Source organism: Ictalurus furcatus, chromosome 16 (genome assembly GCF_023375685.1).
Source record: "Ictalurus furcatus strain D&B chromosome 16, Billie_1.0, whole genome shotgun sequence".
NCBI classification, from domain to species: Eukaryota; Metazoa; Chordata; class Actinopteri; order Siluriformes; family Ictaluridae; genus Ictalurus; species Ictalurus furcatus.
The window spans coordinates 12,043,811-12,067,782 of record NC_071270.1 but is presented as its reverse complement, the minus strand read 5'-3'; the positions used below and the strand labels follow the sequence as shown (position 1 = coordinate 12,067,782).

The following is a 23,972-nucleotide window of genomic DNA, read 5'->3' as shown; positions in this document are numbered from 1 at the left end:
CATGGCAGTGGCGTTTGCTTCTCGTTTTAACTGTAGTCTACAACAAAAATTACTTTGTTACTGTACATAAGTCCTAAAGTATTTTTCTTGAGTTTTACACTCACCTAATTGTACATTTCTACATGTTCTACATTTCTACACATTTCTACACTTACACATTTCAAAAGAAAAATCTCTTACTTTCTACTTACTACATAATCTATATAGTCATATATTTGTAAAGTCATATAGGTTCTTTTAAATTTTTTAACAAATCTAAACTTTAATCGACATGACAGAAAGAATGAGATCTAATACGAATCACTGTAATATATTTGTTGTAACTTGCACTGTTATTAATGAAGGTACAAATTTATCAACAGTGACTAAAATTTATTGGCTTGAGTCAGATTTTGTCATTCTTATACTTTTACTTTCATACTTTTAGTAAATTTAAGCATTTATACTATTCTCCTTTAACTTGAGTGAAAATGTTAAAGATATGCTTCAACTTTTACCAGAGTATTTATTAAGGTGAGTAATTGCACTTTTTACTGTGTAAAGAATTTCAGGACTTTTACTACCTTTGGGTTAGGGTTAACCCTAACCCTAACCCTGTGGAGAAATATCCATAGGGCAGCAGATGTGGTTGTCCAAGAGCAATATAACTCTTGAAACCCAAGCTGACCTAGCCTACAAGTTACACCAATCAGCCAGAACATTAAAACCACTGACAGGTGACATGAATAACATTGATTATCTCATTACAATGGCACCTGTCAAGGGGTGGGATATATTAGGCAGCAAGTGAACAGTCAGTTCTCAAAGTTGATGTGCTGGAAACAGGAAAAATGGGCAAGTATAAGGATCTGAGCAACTTTGACAAGGGCCAAACTGTAATGGCTAGACAACTGGTCAGGGCATCTCCAAAATGGCAGGTCTTGTGGGGTTTTCCTGGTATGCAGTGATTAGTACCTACAAAAAGTAGTCCAAGGAAGGACAACCGGTGAACTAGCAACAGGGTCATAGCAACCCAACGCTGAGTGATGCACATGGGGAGCAAAGGCTAGTCCGTCTGGTTCGATCCCACAGAAGATCCATTACAGCACAAATTTCTGAATAAAGTTAATGCTGGCTATGATAGAAAGGTGTCAGAACACACAGTACATTGCAGCTTGCTGCATGTGGTGCTGTGTAGTTGCAAACCAGCCAGAGTGCCCATGCTGACACCTGTACACCACCAAAAGCTCCTACAATGGGCATCAGTGAGCATCAGAACTGGACCATGGAGCGATGGAAGAAGGTGCCCTGGTCTGATGAATCATGTTTTCTTTTACATCATGTAGACAGGTGGATGCATGTGTGTTGCTTACCTGGGGAAGAGATGGCACCAGGATGTACTTTGGGAAGAAGGCAAGCCAGTGGAGGCAGTGTGATGCTCTGGGAATGTAATGTTCTACTGGGAAACTTTGGGTCCTGGCATTCATGTGTATGTTACTTTGACACATACCACCTACCTAAACACTGTTGAAAACCAAGTACACTGCTTCATGGCAACGGTATTCCCTAATAGCAGTAGACTCTTTCAGCAGGATAATGCACCCTGCCACACAGTGAAAATTGTTCAGGAATGGATTGAGGAAAATGACAAAGAGTTCAAGGTATTGACTTGGTCCCCAAATTCCCCAGATCACAATCCAATCGAGCATCTGTGGGATGTGCTGGATAAACAAGTCAGATGCATGGAGACCCACCTCGCAACTTACAAGAATTAAAGGATCTGCTGCCAAAGTGTTGGTGCCAGATGCCACAGCACACCTTCAGAGGTTTTGTGGCGTCCATGCCTCGACAAATCAGAGCTGTTTTGGTGGCACAAGGGGGAACTACATAATATTAGGCAGGTAGTTTTAGTGTTACGGCTGATTGGTGTATATTCCTGTTTATTGAGACTGAACCAAATTTCTCTATCAGATATTGGATAATAGTTGTGCAAGGCTCATGACTGCACCCCAGGCATTAATTCTTTAACTACCCAGAGCCATTATAAAATATGATTATTATACACAATATCTAACAGGGCACTTGTGCAGTCTGAGAGTGAAAGGGAACATACTTGTATCAGTGATTGTATCTTTAAAGAATTTTATCACCTTGCAGTACAGTACCTTATTATGTAACACATTCATTGTGAGTATGAATTAAATAAATAAAATACTACTATGAAAGGTGTGGTCCCAGTAGCACATCTCAAGTGAGAGAAATTTAGAGAAAACCCTAAGACTAATTCAAAATACAGTTATTCAGAAAATATAATACAATAACGTAAGAGTGTAATAACAACCTGAAATTATATCATATTCCACGCATATTCAAAAATACTTCCAAATACCCTTTTCATAATTACATATTTTATTTTTTGTTAAAATGTGAAGTTTTTCCACCATTCTAAACACCATTACACATAATTTTTTTCTGGTTGCATGCCTTCTCAGCCACATGGTCACATATACTTCCCAACATCAGAAGTGAACCGAAAAACACCAGCATCCAAACAATGACATATTTTGTTACCACTGTGCCTGCTATCATTAGGAATTGGAAATATCCATGTCTCTCAAGACAGTATTAATGAAAGTCACACTTTTTCACCTTCAAGTAGTTTTCATACTCATTATTCTACTCGGTTCATGCTTCCGGATAACAGTTCTGAGCAATGAAACGTGTCCCTGTTTATTAATAATCCACCATTAAGATGGTGGTCCTTCTCCCCTAGTAGACTGATGTGCTGGGGCTGGTGGTGACATGCTGCTGTTCACTACACCAATATGGTTTACATCTTCATTTCTTAAAGGGATGCCTGTCATAGCACTTGAGAGGGAGTCAGGAGAGGTAGATACCTTAAGTCCCTCTAAAAGTGAAGAGGTCACTTCTAAGGATGATTGCTTGGATGGGATGGGACTAATACTGGGGACTCAGCTGAATGTGTGTGTGCACTTTCTGTAACAACTGGGAATGTTACGGGTGAAACCAATGCCTCATTTGTAGACGGTGATGGTACAGATTGAATTATGCCATGGGTAGCTACCATCTCTGCCTGTTCTGCAGCATATGTGGGTGTCGGCACATCTGGTGAAGGTGTGGCAAGAGTAGATGTTATGAGGGTGGATGGGGCATCTGATGAATTTAAACCTCCAACGAGACGCTCCACTGGGCCTACTGCTTCGGCTGCCTTTACGGCTTCTGCAGCTTTGCTTTCCATCTCCTCCATTCGGCGTTGGACCATAGCTGGCATCAACTTTACATATGTGCCCATGAGGCGATGGTTGGAACGGATTAGTTTGCCAGCACAGCTGTCCACACAATGCTCCTGAAGCAGTCAAAAAAACAAAACAAAAACAAAAAACACAACAACCAGTCACTTTTCTGCATATGTATTTCATTAAAATTGCATGTCTTAATGCCATCAAACCATGTTCTTTGTGATTATACCACAATAACTGTTCGGTGATCTAAAAACCGATCGAGAGGTCATACCAAGGGGTTCGGCGCATGCACACTTAACTTTAACATGTCCATACACTCATGTTTCTTCATTGATTTTAATGCTGGAGGCATTTACTGGTCATGTCAAAATATGCTACCTATAGTTGTAGGTAGCACAAATCGTTAAAAGTGATTATAACACCGGCCTTATTAAGCAATATTATACCATTATACAGTTTATGGAACTGTGCACAGTGCAGTTTATTGATTTGAAACTGGTTCTAACAATACATGCTTGACTTACTTCATCCATTGTGAGATTTCTGTAGTTGAAATTGTTCGTGCATCGCTGGAAGCAAATTTCGGTCATTCGATTATAAACCAAGAGGAAGTCGCGAAGCTAGAAAGCCCAAATGTAGAAAATAAAACATCAATCAGCAGTACACCTTCGGGTTACGTCTACATCAGATGAAGGAAGTATTACGTTTACTTACATTCCGTAGTTGTCCGTCGGGGTCCATAACCATATACGCTACAGTGTGTATATAAGTTAAAATATCTGCAGACGCTAATAGTAGCTTACTCGATACCGGTTCCTTATAAATGGTGATTTAAAATCCATGAATAGTAATTCCGATGAAGTGTAGCATGACTTTCACATGCGCGCAGCCATGTTGGTGTCACGTGACCAGAACAGCAGCAACGTCATTGTCGTGGCGGCGGAACCCCGGAAGTCATTCATAAAATGAATGTTAAGCTTGGCTATTGGCTTACAAATATTATAGGCCTTACAACGATAAATAAAGTCATTTACGTTTATTTTATTTTATCTTATGTATTTATTTAATTTTTACTTTATTTTAATTTTGTAAACAATGTGTTAGTTTGAATTGTACATCAAACATTTTAATCATTATCATGATTTTACCTCTGTGTACAAGATGACTATAGAAGTGACTTTCCCTGTTTCTAGCTTTCCCCTAAACAGTTCACTGCAGCAAAAGTAAACGAGCAAATGGTGGCATAGGAGGTCTCAGGAGTGCATTTGTTTAATTTTTGCTAATATTATGACCAATGATTTGTTTTTAAGACCATTAAAAACTTAATATATGGGGCTTGGACCATTTATTATGTTTTTTTTTTTTGTTTGTTTGTGTGTGTTTTTTTTTTGTTTTTTTTTGTTTTAAAAATATATACCAGTTGTTTCAGGTGACACACATTTTAATAATAATAAAAAAGAAAGAACTGAAAGAATTTATCACATCTTTCATCACTGATTATGCATGTACATGTCTTGCATTCTATGAATAAAGATCTAAATTTCAAAATCAGGATCATTATGATAAACAGGTTCACTTTAATTATGGAAGCTTTTCCTTTAACAATGGAGTAAGTCTGACCTGCATATGCTAATGATTTAATTCTATATGGTTTGTGTACTTTATAATAATTGTTGGTTTGCAAATGCATCATCAATGTCAGCTGTAGTGGGAAAAACTAAATATGTTTTATTTAAGTTAACTTTCAGATATAATTAAAGTTGTATCACTTATCATCATAAACAAAGCAGGAATTTCCAATGTGCATAGACAAGCTTGCACAGTGATTAAATGTAAAAATAGATATGACCTATTATAAATAACTCTTTACATGTGTCTTTGAAGCTGTTTTTATTCTAATGCCCTATTTCCAATTTAGCTCAGACCTGATTAGACACAACATTTTTTCCATTGACATAGAAAAATTATTTTGCATTTTTTGCTATCAGGTTCTTTATGGAAAACTTTTTAAAGGTGTTTTCCACAACATACGTCATCAATGTTGCTCAATATCCTCCTGTTGCCTGCTGCTGCACAATATTGTGCAATCTGATTACAGAGTTCAAACTACCTTCAGAAGCATGAAAGTTCATAATTCTCACTTATAGGCAGCAATATTTGTCTTCACCTGCTTTAACCACTAATTTAAAAAAAATATATGAGGTAAAATAAATAATTATTATGAATTGTCAATTGTCAAATTTAGCTGACTTTGTAATTCTGAATTTAAGATGGATAACTTTGCACTTAAGAACTTTTACATTTGCTTTGGTCTTTAGCTGCCTTGATCATGACTTGGTTCTGATTGGCAAAGACTGTTATCAATGTTGGCATGCAATTTCATCATCATCTCTCAGACATGACTGCTTTGCCATTCTGTCTCTCTCTCCCTCTGTAGCTCCTCTGTCTCCAGTGCTACTTGATGGCTGTTGAGGTAGATGCTGCTGCGGGACACAATGAGGCTGCTGCTTCGTGAAGGCAGGGCGACATCACAGTCTTCTCCCATCTCCGTGCGCCTCATCTGTGCCACAGGAGGAGGATGAGTCTGGACCTTATGCATCTGATTCTGTTTCTCCTGGTATCTCTTCTTTTTCTTACGTTTCTGAACAAGTTTTAGATCCAAGGATGCATAAGAAACATCTTCTGGGTCAGACTAGGAGGAGGGAAATGTTGTTTTAATTAATCTACATTCCATTCAATAACTAAACCTCAGAACTGTCCACAGGGCCGAGTCTATTATCAGGGTCTGTCTATAACTTATGAAAGATTTATACTATTTGATCAAACTGGTTTTATCAGACCAACATAGAGACCATGTTAATTCAGTCAATATTGGATCATTAAAAGATAAAAAATAAAAAAAGAGAGAGAGTTTGTCAGCTGTATTCTTAACTAATACTTTATACTGTAGATTATTAATCTGAAAAAATGATAGTGGTCACAGCACTGTGATGTACAGATGGGTGACATAAACAGATAAAAAGGTGGGGGTCGTTTATTTATTTATTCTGGCATAGTTTGGGTCCACTTGTCCCCTTAGAGTGAACGAGCAACGTAAATGAATACAAAGTAATTCTGACTGATCACCTTTGTTTTATGGTGAAAAATTTCTATCCTGAAGGGAGTGGTCTCCTTCAGGTTGACAATGTCCCCATCCACAGGACACGAGGGCTCATTCAATGGTGTAAGTATTAAATTAATATTAAAATGATGTTAGTTATATACTATGGCCTTCATACAGTAGTTACCAGATCACAACCCAATTGAGCAACCTTAGGAGATTTTGGACTGACGTTAGACAGCGCACTTCATTACCATCATTAACACACCATTTGAGGGAAAATCTTTTGTAAGAACAGTATTCATTTCTCCAGTACAGTTCCAGAGGCTTGTGTTGAATTGTTGTGTAGAAGCTGTTTTGGCAGCTTGTTGTAACATTTTATGTTTTTTTTTTTTTTTACTTTAAATTCATCACCCATCTATAGATCTATATCCTGAAATGTTAAATCAAATTTCAAAATCTAAGTGCTAAATTGGAAAACATTTAAAATTTGGAGGTCGTTGATTTATTTTAGGTTATTTGTTGGTTTGTTTTACATTCAGCTTTGTGACGTTTTCTTAAAGATGATATTACTTTATAAAGGTAACTCATTAAAAAGTAAACTATTGTGTGCATCCATGAAGAGTATCGTACTAAATTCTGTATACAGTGGGGTCCAAAAGTCTGAGACCTCCAGTGAAAATAGAAAAGGTTTTCATTTCAAATTATATTATCAGCAGCAACTTGAGTAAAAAGTTCAATCTTAAAAATATTTACATAAAATATATATATATATTTACATGAATGTCAGAGTTTCTTAGTATTTGGTTTGTCCCCGTTTTGCTTTAATGACAGCATATACTCAAGCTGGCATTTACTCCACAAGCTTATGCAAAACTTTATGATCCATTGTAGATCAAATTCATCTGAGTGTCATCTGAATACGTGCCTCTATAGAAGGGATGAAACTCACAGAGAATCTGACCATTTGTACAGTTACCTTTGCAGTTAACATGTTCAATATCACAAATTTGCTTAAATTTAGATAGTGACCTAGGAATTGTGCAACACCTTGAACACTGAATAGTGAAAATGTTGCACATTTCCTTTTTTTAATTTTTATTTTAGAATTTATTATTTTTTTTTTAACTTCCTGTTTATCTCCAGTTTTTAAAAAGAATCTCAGATTTTCAATGTGGTCTCAGACTTTTTGACCCAACTGTAAATCTGTAGTTACAAATAATTTTTTGATTCATTTACATCTTTTGGAGTCATTAAATTTCCACTAGGCTGCTATTGAAATAGATATCTCCTCCTTCTAATGAAGTACTTTTGTTTAACATCAACAAACTTTTAAAACATTTTAAGCTGTCGTGAAATGTACACTGGATGTTACTATGAGATACCTTGGTCAGTTTTTAGTCTTACACGGTTTCCTGTTCTCAACCTGTCAGCTTATTTTAGAGTCTAACTTATTGACGCACGGTGGTCTAACAGCGCAATACCACAGTTGTTGTGTGAAAGTAAGTACCACAGTATTTCTGTGCATGTGGCTGCTTTTAAATGCGTGGGCTGGCCTGCTCAAAATAGTTACCTGGTTATCAAATTAACAATGTGTACTAAGAAACTGTGACTTTTTTTTACTTTTATATGATAACATCTGTTCCAAAACATCAGCTCTGGCTTCAAAAAGTATCAGCAATGGTGACACTGTTCCCATTTTCAAACCTTTTGAACGTTTGAGCCTTTTATTTACGGCTTTCCTTCAGAATGTAAAAATGCATTTCATTTGGTTATGTTGAAGCATTTATTAGCGGATTTTTGGTAGTTTTATAATAATGAATGAGTTAATCAAGCACACATCAGTAGCACATGAGTGGACTGTACCTTTTCATCTTGTCTTGCACCTTTTTTTGTCATTTGATCATAGTCCCTATATTCAGGCATTGTCAAGGATCCTGAAAAAAAATGCAAAAGTAATTATTAAAGTACATATTTTTGTAAAATGGTTGTAGTGAGACAGTATATTTTTATAGTACAATATGTACTGTTTATTGTACTGCATAGCATAGCTACCTATTTAAAAAAACGTATGTGCATATAAAATTATATTTCAAAGAATTCATTTATATGACTTAAAAAATTGCAATCAAAACTGAAGTTTTGACTTCTTGACTTTTTACAGTTGTGTTTTATTTATTATTATGTATTTCTTTTTGTAGCTAGGACGGTTGCGTTATGGACTATACAACGGTCACGAATAGCACTACAAGAGTTTAGTTTTTCCCAATTGTCAAAACCTGCCAATAGTAAAACTCTATCTATCTATCTATCTATCTATCTATCTATCTATCTAGATAGATAGATAGATAGATAGATAGATACATACATACATACATACATAGATATAGATATACACACAATGTTAGTGATGTATAAGCGATTAAAGGCTCACCTCCACCATCTACAAAGATGTTTCCATATATAGGATTCTCTTGATTTTGCCGTTCGTCCTCCTCAAACCTATGTGATTATTAAGAAACAAAATGCATTTAATGCAATACATGGCTTGTGTCATGTTAAAGAGGCCCGTGTCGTGTTAAAGCCCATAGCACAACTTATGGAAGTAAGTAAGCAAGCAAGGAATCAACTAAATAAAAATGTAAGTAAGTAAATAAATAAATAAATACACAAAAGCACTTAGATATCCCTACCTGTCACTATGAAAAGAATCTTGGTACAACGGCACACCAACATCTATTAAAAAAAAGTTCAATATTATCCAAAGGTAATATGTATAACACTAATATACTTTAGTGTAATATCATTATACATATAATATACATATTAATTTACTTTACAGTGTAATTGTATAAGTATAATAAACTAATACACAACATTATAACAGCATTATAAGTGTAATACTGAATCTACAGCGATATATTCTTTATTATATGTTTAATATGCACAAACTGGTTACCAACTGATTAAATAAACTAACCGATGTTTAATGTACCTCTGTTCTGTCTATCTTTTCTTCTCAGTGAATAGAGAACTATGTTTAAACATACAGACATTAACAGTGCTATAGACGTTAGTGACAGACCCACATAGGGTCCCGTGCAGTCACCTAAATAAAATAAAAAAGGAAACATTAGATATAATTTGTTATGGGCAATTATGACATTTGTTAATAATGCAATCAAGTAATCACAGTTAATGAAAAGCAGACACTGATATTCCTTCAATACAGTTTTGCCATCATTATTACAAACAACTTTCACAGTTTTATTTTGACCACATAACTGAAATTGAAAAGATAACAACTTTTGTGTTGTGTGGAATAATGTTTCTTTTAAATAATAATAATGAATAAAAACAAAACAAAAAAAAAAAGAAATAAACTTGCTATGCGAAATTAACGATACCGGTATATCGTGTATCGATGTATTTAGAAATAATGTCTAACGTATGTAAATAATGATACAAGTAATAGGCCACGCTTTCTTCAACTCTATGAGACACTAGTTTTGTTAAGGTTATATGTTTTGTGTCTTTCTTAAAAATGTATTAATTTGAAATGCTTTAAAACTTCAAAAAGTACTGCTCAGTGTAGAGATATATATATATCGGTCCATCAATTTGGAAAACACATTTACATGTAAGAATGTTTTAGACTGAGTGTACTTATGGCACAACAGAAGTAATAATTGTAGCTTACCGTGTGCCATCGTGGATCTTCTGATCCTCAACTGTCCGTTGGCAGTGCAGCTTTAGCTGTGTCTACTATGTGTGTTCTTCGTGAGGTGCACCATATCTGCTTCTATTTTTACTGGCTTGTGTCTTTTTCGGTTACAAACAGGAAATGTGGCGGATACTTAATTCACTGCAAATGTTCACGTCACGCAAAGACACGGTAAGTCTTTCTTAGTGTAATGAACGTCACTACAACAAATTTAGCACTTTTTAATTTCATGTAGAAAATTCAAGAGGTCCTTATCATTCAAGGGATTTATTTTGTCAATGTTTTGCCAAATTAATTATCTTCTTTTATACTTGTTTGATGACTTTTCTCTGTTCCATTTATTGATCTTACACCTTGAACTATTCTCCAGAAAGCCTAACAGTCTAAATGTGGATGTTATTGGAACTTTTTACAATTAAAGATCAGATGAATTGTGAAACAGATTTCTAGATTAAGCAACATACAGTAATGATAATTGTATTATTATCAGAAAGTTAAAGTTGATTAAGCTAACATAAACCATATACATTTATCTATTTGAAACAGCAAATGTTCATTCATAGTGGATTATTATATTGCCCCTCACTTTATGTTGCTTCTTGTCATCTGCACTGCCACAGTATAACTTTTATAAATGTTATATTTAGCACAATGTCTGCTGTACTTAATCTCTTGCACTTAGTCTTGTTTGGAAGTAACGCTACTTTTCTGCTCCAATTATTTGGAACAGAATTAGGCAATAAAAATGTTGCCATTTTGTATAACGTGTAAAAGGAAACAAGCAAATAAACAAATCATTACAAGCCAATTTGCGTTGTACTGATTTGATTACATTTATATTTGAGTTGTACTGATTTGAACAAACTGAGTGCATTAGCTACAGAACTGTGCTCTGTGGTCATGGATTGTATCTTAAGCCAAATGGAATACTGAAGGCTGTTGTTGTTTCTTTTTGGAGTGCCCATGCGGCATCGCATAATGAATAACAGAAATGTACAGAAACCAAGCCAGCATGAGGTGGCTATTCCTGAGCAAATGATGCGCATTTGCGTCTAACTACTAACATGCATAAGTGCAACAGTGAATATTAATAACATATAATTATCTGTTCATTCCTTGTTGCTAGTTGTTAAAGAGTTTGCAGGATGTGTGTACTTTGTGGAGTATGTGAGATTCATTTTTTTCAATTTTCCATTTCCGACCACAGAGCAGGAAACGTCCTTCTGGGTAAACTCATATCTGTTCTTTGAGTACTGAACCACAAGCACAAAGTACTTGCACAATATAATCACTAACAATTAAGTTTGGCCAGTGTAAGCACACACACATACACACACACTCACATATACATATATATATATATATATATATATATATATATATATATATATATATATATATATATATATATATATTTGAAATAAGGATGAATAAACAGGTTAAATACTTAGTTGACTTAGTTATGATCATGCAGATCATTACCAAATACTTTCACCTCAGTTGATATAATCTGGTTCACATAAACATGAGCATATTCTTGCTAATATTTTAAGATGTTTTTAATACTTGGCAATGAAAATTTAAATGACATATTTCTTTATTCATGGTGATTACATGTAGTGAAGTCTTTAAGATTTCAGAAGTGTTTTGCAATAAAAGGAAGGTGTTCCTGTTGGTCAATTCTTTATATCTGATGTGGTTTGCTTGGTTAGTTTTCCCGTCATCTCTGCATATCTGAGGTGTGACCTGAGGTTTTAAGTGTCAGCATTGGTGATGGGTCCTTTGGTAGGCTGTTTATACAAAGGCCGTTCTCTGTGTTTGAGAATTAAAGTATCAAAGGTTTCAGTCACCCATGTAATTTTGAAGATCTAGCAGTACATCTGACCTGGCTACATGTGACCTATCTGTGATCAGATAGGTAAGGGCTGCTTCTGTATGTTTTCTGTTATGTCCTGTATGATTGTTATAATATTGAAGGTTTTGTGGGACACTCAAAGACCTTCAGATCAGTATATAGTGTTATAGGTTGAGTCACTTAGACATTCAAAATGACAACCCAAACAACACACACAAAACACTCAATAAATATTAGCACAACCACAATTATTATTTGTCAACGGCTCTCCTCAGGTGATTAACAGCACTAAGTCTCTAACTGCACTGACTAACATGGCTGATTAACACAAGTAGTGGGATTGTGGACCATTCCTCCAATCAAAACATTTCAAGCTCCCTTGTATTTGTAGGTTTGTGCATATGCACTGCTCTTTTCAATTCCAACAACAGGCTTTTAATGGGATACATACATTCACCAGCCACTTTAATACATACATTTGTACACCTGATCATTCATCCAATTATCTAATCAACCAGTGCAAAAAAATCATGCAGATACAGATCAAGCGCTTCAGTTACTATTCACATCAAACATCAGAATGGTGGAAAAATGTGATCTCAGTGATCACATTTTCACATCACTGAAATTGACTGTGGCATTGTTATTGGTGCCAGACAGGCTGAGTATTTTAGAAACTGTTGATCTCCTGGAATTTTCACATGAAAAGGTCTCCAGAGTTTACAAAGAATGGCACAAGAAACAAACAAACAAATCCAGTAACTGGCAGTTCTGTGGGTGGAAACAACTTGTTTATGAGAGAAGTCAGGAGGAGAATGGCCAAGTTAGTTTGAGCTGATAGGAAGGTTACGGTAAAAAAAAAAAATTAAAAAAAAAAAATACCTATGCAACTGTGGTGAGCAGAAAAGCATCTCAGAACACGCCGCATGTCTGACCTTGAGGTGTATGGGCTACAACAGCAAGAGACCACATGAGCTTCCACTCCTGTCACCCAAGAACAGGAATCTGAGGTATCTTTGCATGAATGAGCAGGTGTACCGGTATTCCTAATAAAAGATTTTGATTAGTGTATAGTGCCAAGCTGTTCCCTCATCAACGGAGCTGCAGGATCTCAGTTCCAGTGCACACCTCTAATACACACATCTTTTAAATAGACAGGTCCATTCTCAAAATTTGACCTGATGGTGGAGCTAGAGCATTGGCGGCACTCCAAATTTGGTCAGAATGTTCCTTAGATCCTCCCCAATCAGTGTGCCAAATTTTATAACTTTTCACCAGACAGTTCTATGGACTGCCATAGACACTCTAGCGAGAAGAAGAAGAAGTGGAAGAAGAAGAATAGGAAAAGGTAGAATAACAATAGGGTGCCTATGCAGGTTCAGTGTTTGGTCCTCCAATAATAATAAGAAAATGTAGAATAACAATAGGGTGCCTACACATCTTCAGTGTTTGGCCCCCTAATTAATTTAATGAACAAATCTGACCATCCATCCATCTTCTATACCACTTATCCTTCTGGGTCACAGGGCACCTGGAGCCTATCCCAGGGAGCATCGGGCACAAGGCGGGGTACACCCTGGATGGGGTACCAATCCATCACAGGGCACACTCACATACACATTCACACACCCATTCACATACTACGAACACTTTGGACATGCCAATCAGCCTACCATGCATGTTTTTGAACTGGAGGAGGAAACTGGAGTATCCAGAGAAAACCCCCGCAACACAGGGAGAACATGCAAATTCCACGCATAAAATAAGGAAGAACGCATTTATGCACTATACGGTATGGAAGTATTTTGCGGACAATATTCAAAAGCAATTGCATACTGTATTTGCAATTGCATTTCCTATTTGTGGACGCATAAATTGTGACATAATTCAAAACTGTGACATAATTCAAAGGAAAATGCAAATCGTGTATTACCCTTTGCATTTTCATTTACACGAATGTACAGTGTCTGCCAAATTTTAAATGGAAACGCGAAGTTTATTTCCCATTGCGTTTCCCGTGTGCTACGCGTTACGATCCTGTCATATTGAAATAGCAATAGCAATTACCCCATTTGCTATTTCATTTCCTCAAGTATGGCGTATGGAGCCTGCCAATGTTCAAAAGGAACAGCAAATCCCTTTGCATTTCCATTTCCCATGCCTTGCACAGAAACCTGCCAATCAGTGTCGGGGGTGGGAGTATACTATGGGGAGTGTTTGTAATTGGAGGTGACGTCACTCACCGTAGACCGCATTTTAGACTGGCTTGTAGTGATGGGAAGTTCGGATCATTTTATTGACGGATCTTTGAATCTCGTTCAGCAAAATGAACGAATCTTTTTTCGAGTCATGTCGTTCATTTCAGCAAAATATAATTAAATTCTCTCTCTCTCTCTGTCTACCTATACGGAAACGAATCACACTCTAAGACGACACGTTGTTCAAAATGAACGAATCATTCATGAACGACACATCACTACTGGCTTACAGTCACCGGGGATTCACTGCACATTCGAGATTCTCTCTTCTGTTTCTCAAATAATAAACACACAGATAGGACAAAATGTGTATTGTCTTACTCTGGAGTGGAACGAGAACCAAGTACAATTGAATACATTTTACATTTTTCTCCCGTTAAATCCCCCTGAAGCTAATCTCTCAGAAACGCAGCTCACCAGTGCTTTATAGTAATAAAGCCATTAAGGGACCGTCTAAAAATTGCATGACCTGGGCAACTTGGTAACATTCTACCAAGATTATAATCATCTACTTCTCAGGATATCTAACATTTGTAAATGTGATTACACGTATAAATAATAATTATATAAACATTATTGTGCCACAAATAACCCAGTTATAGTCTTAGCAACTACAGCAAAATGCTGTAAAAAAACAAGTAGTTTTTATTGCTACATTTTTTGGGGGGAAATTTGGCAGACACTGTACGTTCGTGTAAATGAAAATGCAAACAGTAATACACGATTTGCATTTTCATTTGAATTATGTCACAATTTATGTGTTATTGCTTTTGAATATTGTCCGCAAAATACTTCCATAATATGGTGTCAAAAGTCTGACTTGTCAAATATCAGCCGAAGGGGAAGATTTATCAGCTGATGCTGATAATTTAAAAAAAATACCAAATATCAAAATTTTACGGTAAATTGTACCACTAGTTCATATACAGCAGGCCTATAAGTTACCATAAAATAAAAGCAGGAGTGATATATCAAATAATAGCAATTTGAAGTGTTGAATTTTTTCATATGGAATTTCTAGCACATTTGTAGTGTCCGATATCCTCAGTAATCCAAAAAGAATTGCCATGAGCAGTGCATCTGGCACCTGAAAATTACTTTCATAATAACATTCAGGAAACTCACAGAACAAGTATATAGAATACATAGAATAGGAAAGAACAATTCAAATTAGGATTTTTGCTTTTAAAATATCAAATTACATTCAAAAGCATTCAAAGGTAAAGAGTCTAACTTGCCACAGTATCTGCTCACAAATTGAAATAACTTCCACACTATAACCCTCTTGTGTGAGAGTGTATGTGATTGTGCCCTGCAATGGATTGGCACCCTGTCCAGGGTGTACCCTGCCTTGTGCCCGATGCTCCCTGGGATAGGCTCCAGGTTCCCCGTGACCCTGAAAAGGAGTAAGCGGTAGAAGATGGATGGATGGACTATAACCCACTTCTTATGAATTTGATGCTAAACCTTTAACAATTTAACTAGAAATGTGATTTTTGGCCTTGTTATTACAGCCTTATAGAAAAATCAGGCATATCAAGGGACATCCCTGGAAATAAACTGTAATTTATTTATATTAAAATTTTTTGTATCACATTATACCAAGACCAAGACAGGTGGTGAAAGGGTGTGGAATATGGTTCCTGCTTACAAAATAAGGAATAGCTTTAATGTATTTAATTATATTACCGGCAGACACAGAATATCAAAATAAATCAAAAACTTAAGGTGCACAGTGGAAATCTCCACATAAAAAACACATGGTTAGTATAAAAGGCTCTGTTTTTATGCATGAAATCATCATACTAAAATGTCAGTAACAGGTATATCATGATTTCTTGCTGATGTGTACTTCACTGGTGGAGGAGGAGGCTTGAATGGGGGTGGCATATCCAGCCTGAGAAAGAAAGACAAAAAGAAAAAAGAGGTTAGCAGACAGAAAGGTGACACACATGACACTTGGACATTCTAACATGTTGCTCACCTTTTCTGAATCAGGTACTGCCGGTAAAGAAACCCAATCACAACCAACACGAGGAAAACAGGAATGATAACAAACACCCCATGTGACTTAGTGGTACTTACATCTGCAACAAAGAGATAATGAGGTAAATAAAGGATAAGAGTTCTGATCTCTTTCTTCATACCCTGTGATCATGCATTTGGTGACATCCTTTTATGTAGTTACTAAGCTGTTTGACATGATATTGTTAGCATTTCACAGCATTTCAAAACTGGGAGGCTTCATTTTAGGTGTTCTTTTCTACTTGGACAAAGTGATAAATGTCTGAAGTATTGACTTGCAAAAAAAATCACATTTTTGGTTAGCAGAACTAACCTTAGGCATTTAATGCAATATACAGTGTAGTGCTTGGTTTGACATTGTCTATATCTAAATTAATATCTCAATATTAAAGTAGAGCACATAGTGTTAAACTAAACCATGTAATAAATAGGAGAGATTTCTTGCATCACCCTACCTTTTCTTGTAATTATAGTTGTTAAGACATTGCTTATTCTCACAGTGGCCTTGTTTATGGAAGCCGATGTAAGGATGATTGTACTGGTATCTGGGTGTACAGAGGTGATTTCTCTGCTGGTAGATCCTGGGCTGGATGTACAGCAAATCTCAGACAGTGTCCTACCCTCACTTGAGGTGTGTGTGAAGGTGGTGGCTGAGCTCTTTACACCCGTGTGTGGTGTTGTGATGTTTACATTCACCATGGTGATGTTTCCAGTAGATGGAGCTGAGGTGCTGATATTCATAACTTCCTCAGTAGATGTGGCGTCAGTGGTATGGTGTGGTTGTGATGTCGGCATTGTAACGTTAGGTTGTGCTGTTGTCATAGTTGTGCTGCTTTGTGCTGTTGTCATAGTTGTGCTGATGTGTGCTGTTGTCATAGTTGTGCTGATGTGTGCTGTTGTCATAGTTGTCTGTGGTGTTGTTTCCATAATCATGGTGCTGATCAGATGTTCTTTAGATGGACAGACATAGATACATATTGTGTGTTAAACACAAAGGGTGTTATTGACCACTGTTTAAAACAAAAAGAACCACATGGCCCGGGGGAACAATATTAAAAATGGAAATCTACACAAATGAAAAATCAATATAAATTTAAAATCAACAGCCATGAAAAAACCCATGAAAAGTCATGAAAAAAAACATGAAAAAAAAAATTATGCGTGCGTGCGTGCGTGCGTGCGTGCGTGTGTGTGTGTGTGTGTGTGTGTGAGTTTATTCAAAGGCTGTCCCTAATTAAAACCAATCACATTACTTTAACTGTATGCAAATAGTAATGCTTCTTTTTGACATTCAAATTAGAGACTGAGATAAATTATCTAAAACATTTTTAATTATTTTGGTCATCCTCCAATTTCCTGAACAAGCTTACAAAGATGTCAGTTAAACACAGATATTTTCACTTCGTTATACCATATCTGTAATACACTGTCCATTTTGTCCTTAAAGGAAACCACATTTTGAGCTGTGGTGTGTTGAATACTAAGAACACAGCAGACCACCTAGCCATGACAGGAAGTGAGCTAAAAGAAAGCAGCAAACTCAGCAAACATCAACCATTTAGACATGCAGCCTTATCAGAGTGCTTTACCTCATCACAGATTTATGCAGTCATTTTGACACACTCACCTGTGTGTGTGCTGTTCATCACAGTAACTGTAAAATCCTTCTGTCTGTGTAGACGACTATGATTTGCAGTGTGAACAATCAGGGTGTAAATCCCATTGTGCTCAGGACTCACTGACCACAGGTTTATACTGGCATTGGAGGACACTGTAATGTTGTCCTGTAGGAAAAGGGAAACATTATAGGCATATATGTATTTATGTATATGTATGCCTATGTATTAGGCATATATGTATATGGCATTGTCAGGAAGAAGGGTATGTGTTCACAGGCATGAGTGCAAGTAAGATATGGAGATCCAGAAACAGGAACTAAAATATCTATATTTCTCTTTCTCTCTATATATAATCATTATACTTAAATAAATGTATAGATACAACAATGTGTCAACATCTTACTCAAGTAAAAGTGGCAGTATCCCAAGCAAAAATTTACTCAAGTAAAAACAAATGTTGCTACTTTTAAATATACTCAAGTATTTAAAAAAGTTTAAAAGGTAAAAAAAAAGAAAGAAAAGGAAATGTTACTTGAACATATTAAAACATTTTAGTGTGGTAGGGCCAGGGGTGCTGATCCTCAAGTGCAGTGGCTTATCCAGCTTCAGATGTACAAAGACACAATTAAATAGCTTGTGTAGCATGAGAAGGTCACTGCTGATGATGAATTGGCACAAATCTTGATATTTTTTTCTATACTTGAATGAAATGATTGAATGTTAAACTAAGCCCCCTTGACTTATAGTTAGCCTAAAATCATTGGCTGGATGAGAGAAGTAGAGACCTTCATGATTTGTAATGAATACTTTGAAGGTCTAAATTAATAAAAAGTATAAGAAGTAATCAAATAAATCTTGGAAATACAATTAAGTAAGAGGACATGTTTTTAATTTAAAAAATACGCAAATATATTAGACGTTTGTCAGAATAATACTTTTCAGCCCTGCCAAACAGAGTGTAAATAATCTTGGGTAGTGATAACATAAATCTACATTTTTATTACAAGTTTGTCTTTCTGATATTTAGTTCAGATTGTGAATTACCTTCATCCAGACAAAATGCAAGGACTTGGAAGACATCGCGTCACAGGTAATTGTCAGATTTGTCCCAGTCTCAACTTGTATCCGGCTCTCGGAATTACACTCTATATTGTCAAGAACTGTTTGGCAGAGCAAGAATCATGTTTTTGAATAATATGTTCACTTTCATCTATCTTAATTCACAATGCATGTGAAGTATAAAAAATGTAGGTTATTGATAAAGTTGGAGACTCACAGTCTACAGTCAGGTACATAGTTGCATTGAGGCTTTGTAAGTGTTGGTTTGATGAGTTCCAGATGGGCTGACATATCAGGTCACTGATGTGCCGAGTAATGTTCTGAATTGTGAATTTTCCATCCTGACTTTCCATAATTGATTGACTCTGCAGGGAGGAGCAAATCAAAATGATAAAATGGTAATGAGGGACAAAGTGATGTCATGCAGAAGAAGATGAGTGGCTTGTGACTGAGCACACAGTGGAAAACCTCACTGCTGTATGTTTTTGACTCACCCGTGAGAATAATAACATGTACTTGTCAGGTGGAGGATCACTGGCACATATGATGTTCACTGTGTCCCCTTCTATTACAGTCCTCTCGGGGGACGTGATCTTCATTGAAACCTCTGGCACTAGGACACAAATATTCATTTGTGTTCAGATGAAAACATTTAATCATAATGTATCAGCAAATAAATTATTATTTTTCAACTTTGTAACTCTATTACTACTAAAGCTTGCTATGTGTAAATGAAAAAGAAGGAAAATATTTCTGAGTGAGTCTAAAGATATACAGTAATTATATACCTGTATGGTTGTATATCATGACAAAGAAATCTGGAATAGGTATACCATTATCATTAAGCTATACTTGTATATTTGATAGCGTACATTCTTTATAGAAAGTTATAAGCATATACTGTGAAAATATATTTTCTTGTACAGTTATGGTTCTGTGAATCTTACATACAATGCTGTGAAAAAGTATCCTGATTTCTTATGTTTTTGTGAATATCTTATATTAAATAGTTTTAGATCTTCAAATGAAATACAACATAAAACAAAGGCAACCTGAGTAAACACAATACAGTTGTTTATTATTATTATTATTATTATTATTATTATTTTATTGAAGCAAAAAAAGTTATCCAACAGCTATCACCCATGTGAACAACTAATTGCCCCCTTAAACTTAAAATCTGGTTGTGCCACCTTTAGCAGCAATAACTGCAACCAAACGTCTCCGATAACTGGAGATCAGTCTTTCACTTACTTCTAGGACTAGGACTTACTCCTATGCTTTGGATCATTGTCTTGCTGCATAATCCAGTTTGGCTTGAGTTTCAATTTACGGACTGAAGACCGGACATTCTCCTATAGGATTTTCTGGTAGAGAGCAGAATTCATGTTTCCCTCAATTATTGCAAGTTGCTCAGGCCCTGAAGCAGCAAAGCATCCCCACACCATCACATTTCCACCACCATGCTTGGCTGTAGGTATGATGTTCTTTTTGTGGAATTCTGTGTTATGGTTTATGCCAGATGTCTTCCAAAGAGTTCCACTTTCGACTAATCAATCCACAGAACATTCTCCCAAAAGGTTTGAGGACCATCAAGGTATATTTTGGCAAAATTAAGACGAGCCTTAATGTTCTTCTTGGTTAGCAGAGTCCAGTGTCTTTCTGATAGTGGAATCATGTACGGTGACCTTTATTGATGCAAGAGAGGGCTGTAGGTCCTTTGATGTTGTCCTTGGCTCTTTTGTGACTTTCTGGATGAGTAGTTGCTGTGCTCTTGAAGGAAATTTGGAAGGTTGGCCACGTCTGGGAAGGTTCAGTACAGAACTGAGTTTTTTCCATTTGGAGATAATGGCTCTCACTGTGGTTCTTTGGAGTCTCAGAGCCTTTGAAATAGCTTTGTAACCTTTCCCAGACTGATGTATTTCAATAATCTTCTTTTTCATAATTTCTGGAATTTCTTTAAATTTTGGCATAGTGTGTTTCTGGGTAAGATCTTTTAACCAACTTCCTGCTCTCGAAAAAGATCTATCTAAGTGTTGATTTGACTGAACAGGGTTTCAGTAATCAGGCCTGGTTGTGTCTAGTTGAGTTAAATCCCATTATGAATGCAGCTTCATAGATTTGTGAAATTATGAAGCAAACACTTTTTCACACAGGCCCAGTTAGTATTGGATAACATTTTTGATTCAACAAATGACATTATCATTTAAAAACTGCATTTTGTGTTTACTCAAGTTGCCTTTGTTTTATCTTCAATTTTGTTTTGATTTCTGAAACAATTTAGTATGAGATATACACAAAAACAGAAGAAATCAGGATAGGAGCAAATACTTTTTCCCCAGACCCTATCAGACCCTGTCTCACCTTGGCTTTGTTTTATCTTAGATTTAGTTTTAATTTCTGAAACAATTTAGTATGAGAAGAAAACAGGATGAAGGCAAATACTTTTTCACAGCATTGTACTTTTTCCACCCCTAATTAATTCCATTAAGAATTTACCTTTAACTTGGACTTTTGTGACTGTTTTGATGCTGCCAGCAGGAAATGAGGCGATATCGCAAACATAGTTTCCACTATCCTTCTCTGTAACCTCCTGCAAAAGCAAGATGGAGCCTCGCAACTCAGTGGTGTTTGTTTCGTTCACCAGCTCCAATTTATGATTCGCATAGTAAAGAACAGAATAGGAAGGATTAAACACCACTAATTTTTGCTCTCCCTTTTCTCCCTCTTTGTGCCATTGTAACTGGATGATTGTTGGATGCTCCTTGGACATGATGCACGGCAGACTGATGTTCTGTCCAACTGCCACATTTACCTCTGTTTTGTGTTCTATGAAGACACTCTGAGTTCCTGTTGATTAGTTGACATAACATTAATCAGCGATGTACAGGTTGTTATACGTATGTCTTGGAGATTTTTTAAATGTTAAAGCATATTTGATTGAATTTCACAGCTGTGTCTTATACAACACTCCAGAGGTTTCTAAATGTCTTTCAATATGAATGTATTAGGCTTGTGAATAAATCAAGTCATGCTTACCTTGAAGAATGCTTATAAAAATCAGAAGGCTGGTAGCTTTATTTGTCATAACAGAAGCCATGACTGCGAGACAACAGTTAGATTTGGAGAAAGAAAAGAAATGACGCATTGCACAGGAAGTGGCTGTAGACTATACCACTGAAGAGACAGGAACAAGTCTATCTGCATCTGCACACATCCTTGTTCCTCACACAAACGGCATCAATGATTTACACTGTGAAATCTTGAATATGTAAATAATATTTTAAATGTATATGTGTAATGCACCGAATGAATTACTTGATTATTAATTTTTAAATGATCATTTTTAAAAATATAGACTTTTCATATCTAAGAAAGGAATACAGTGTACAGTAAGGTATTTACATATTTATTATTAATTTTTTTTTAAAAGAGGCATTTTTAAAACTTGAGTCTTCATTTTGGATTTGATGATGAGGTTTTCTTTGAAGCACTGCTCTTCCTAGTTTCATTTTGGTTTCCTGTTGAAGTGCTGTGTGAAAAAATAAAGCAGCTTCAACGATCATGCAGGTGAAAAGACACACACGCGCGCGCGCACACACACACACACACACAGAAAGACAGAAACCGAAAATGTGTTTTTCCAGTGAATGAAAAAAAGGCCTACATCGACATCCTCACTATATTTTGAAACCTGAAATCTTGTTTGGCCAAAAAATTTAAAACAATGCAAAAATGTTTTATTTGCATTTATTTGTAGTATATTCCATTCTGCAGTTTTCAATGCTTAAAGACAGGTAAATATTAAACAAAGAAAAGTTACATTATTTGAAAATTATAGCTAGAGAGTAAAATAAAGTTAAAGAAAAACCTGTGTCATAACATTTGGTTCAAATTCCAGGGATGTTAGTTGAAAGGAAATTCTCTTATATCATGTACTCTCTTATATCACGAACTGCTATTAAGACAATTAAGACACCTTATATACAGGGAATACTGTGTTATACCTTCTGTTTATGTGTCTCTGTGCTATCAAATACCTGTGATGAATGTGTTCATTTAATTACCTCTTTGAATAAGCTGATCAACTGCCAACCTTTATTATAGCTGACACATGTATTTTCTGTGCCTTGAGGGGACTTATTTTCGTATTGTGCTGTGTGTTTTGTCTAAATCTGTCCAGCACCTGCACAAGAAGAAACTAAGCAATGCTGTTATCAATATGTATAAATACTCCTGTTCTTAGACGAAACAAACAGGAAGTCTCTGTGAACAGCAGTGTGTCAGTGTGTGTTCATTTAGACTCCTCCAGGCGCGCCTGAACGCTCTGTGGTAAATCACACTTTCTCGTACATAGCACAGAACTAAGAGTTAATAGGGAAATATAAGGCTGAAAGGGCTGGCGGAGGTCTAAAAGACATAAATCTGAGATTTGAAAATATCAAACATTAGTCATCTTCAAATTGACAACAGTGCAATCCAGCTAAATACATAATTCAATAATTGTCAGATGGAGGATTGCTGACATATATACTCACTTACTAATACTGGGTAGGGCCTCCCTTTGCTCCCAAAACAGTCTCAATTCTTTATGGCATGGATTCTACAAGATGGTGGAGAAATTCCTTTGAGATTCTGGTCCATGTTGACATGATTGCATCACATAATGCCTGCAGATTTTATAGGTACATTTTTATGCTGCAAATCTCACGTTCTACCACATCCCAAAGGTGTTCTTTTGGATTCAGATCCAGTGACTTGGAAGGTCACTGAAGAACATTGAACTCATTGTCATGCTCGCAAATCCAGTTTGAGATGACTTTTGAGAGACATGGTGCATTATCATGCTGGAAGTAATGATATGAAGATGGGTAAATAGTGGCCATGAAGGGATGTACTTGGTCAGCAACAATACTCAAATAAGCTGTGGCATTCAAGTGATGATTAATGGATATTAACAGGTCCAAAATGTGCCAAGAAAGCATTCTTGACACCATTTCACCACCTCCACCAGCCTGGACTTTTGACACAAGGCAGGTTGGGTACATGGATTCATGCTGTTGGCACCAAATTCGAGATTCATCAGGCCA

At 36.1% G+C, this 23,972-nt stretch overlaps 3 protein-coding genes across 4 annotated transcripts; all 3 read right to left on the bottom strand.

Moving 5' to 3' along the window:
* Positions 1–1,601: 1,601 nt before the first annotated feature.
* Positions 1,602–4,188, bottom strand: timm10b (translocase of inner mitochondrial membrane 10 homolog B (yeast)). The gene is made up of 3 exons (XM_053646037.1): positions 3,957–4,188; positions 3,767–3,862; positions 1,602–3,346 (listed from the first exon to the last, which is right to left on the bottom strand). Exons 1-3 carry the CDS (start codon positions 3,987–3,989, stop codon positions 2,909–2,911), a joined length of 567 nt encoding a protein of 188 aa, XP_053502012.1. The 5' UTR covers positions 3,990–4,188; the 3' UTR covers positions 1,602–2,908.
* A 551-nt stretch (positions 4,189–4,739) lies between these two features.
* LOC128620768 (uncharacterized) lies at positions 4,740–10,302 on the bottom strand. Of its 2 annotated transcripts, none has more exons than XM_053646035.1 (6): positions 10,043–10,302; positions 9,323–9,451; positions 9,036–9,078; positions 8,777–8,844; positions 8,209–8,279; positions 4,740–5,934 (listed from the first exon to the last, which is right to left on the bottom strand). In XM_053646035.1, exons 1-6 carry the CDS (start codon positions 10,050–10,052, stop codon positions 5,635–5,637), a joined length of 621 nt encoding a protein of 206 aa, XP_053502010.1. In that variant the 5' UTR covers positions 10,053–10,302; the 3' UTR covers positions 4,740–5,634. The 2 variants fall into 2 exon arrangements, with proteins under 2 accessions (XP_053502010.1, XP_053502011.1); XM_053646036.1 differs by having other exon boundaries at positions 9,338–9,451.
* A 4,090-nt stretch (positions 10,303–14,392) lies between these two features.
* On the bottom strand, positions 14,393–22,100 carry LOC128620818 (T-cell surface protein tactile-like). Its single transcript, XM_053646137.1, has 9 exons — positions 21,922–22,100; positions 21,382–21,732; positions 19,377–19,495; positions 19,100–19,247; positions 18,868–18,983; positions 17,832–17,988; positions 16,660–17,154; positions 16,164–16,266; positions 14,393–16,076 (listed from the first exon to the last, which is right to left on the bottom strand). Exons 1-9 carry the CDS (start codon positions 22,028–22,030, stop codon positions 15,980–15,982), a joined length of 1,695 nt encoding a protein of 564 aa, XP_053502112.1. The 5' UTR covers positions 22,031–22,100; the 3' UTR covers positions 14,393–15,979.
* Positions 22,101–23,972: the final 1,872 nt, after the last annotated feature.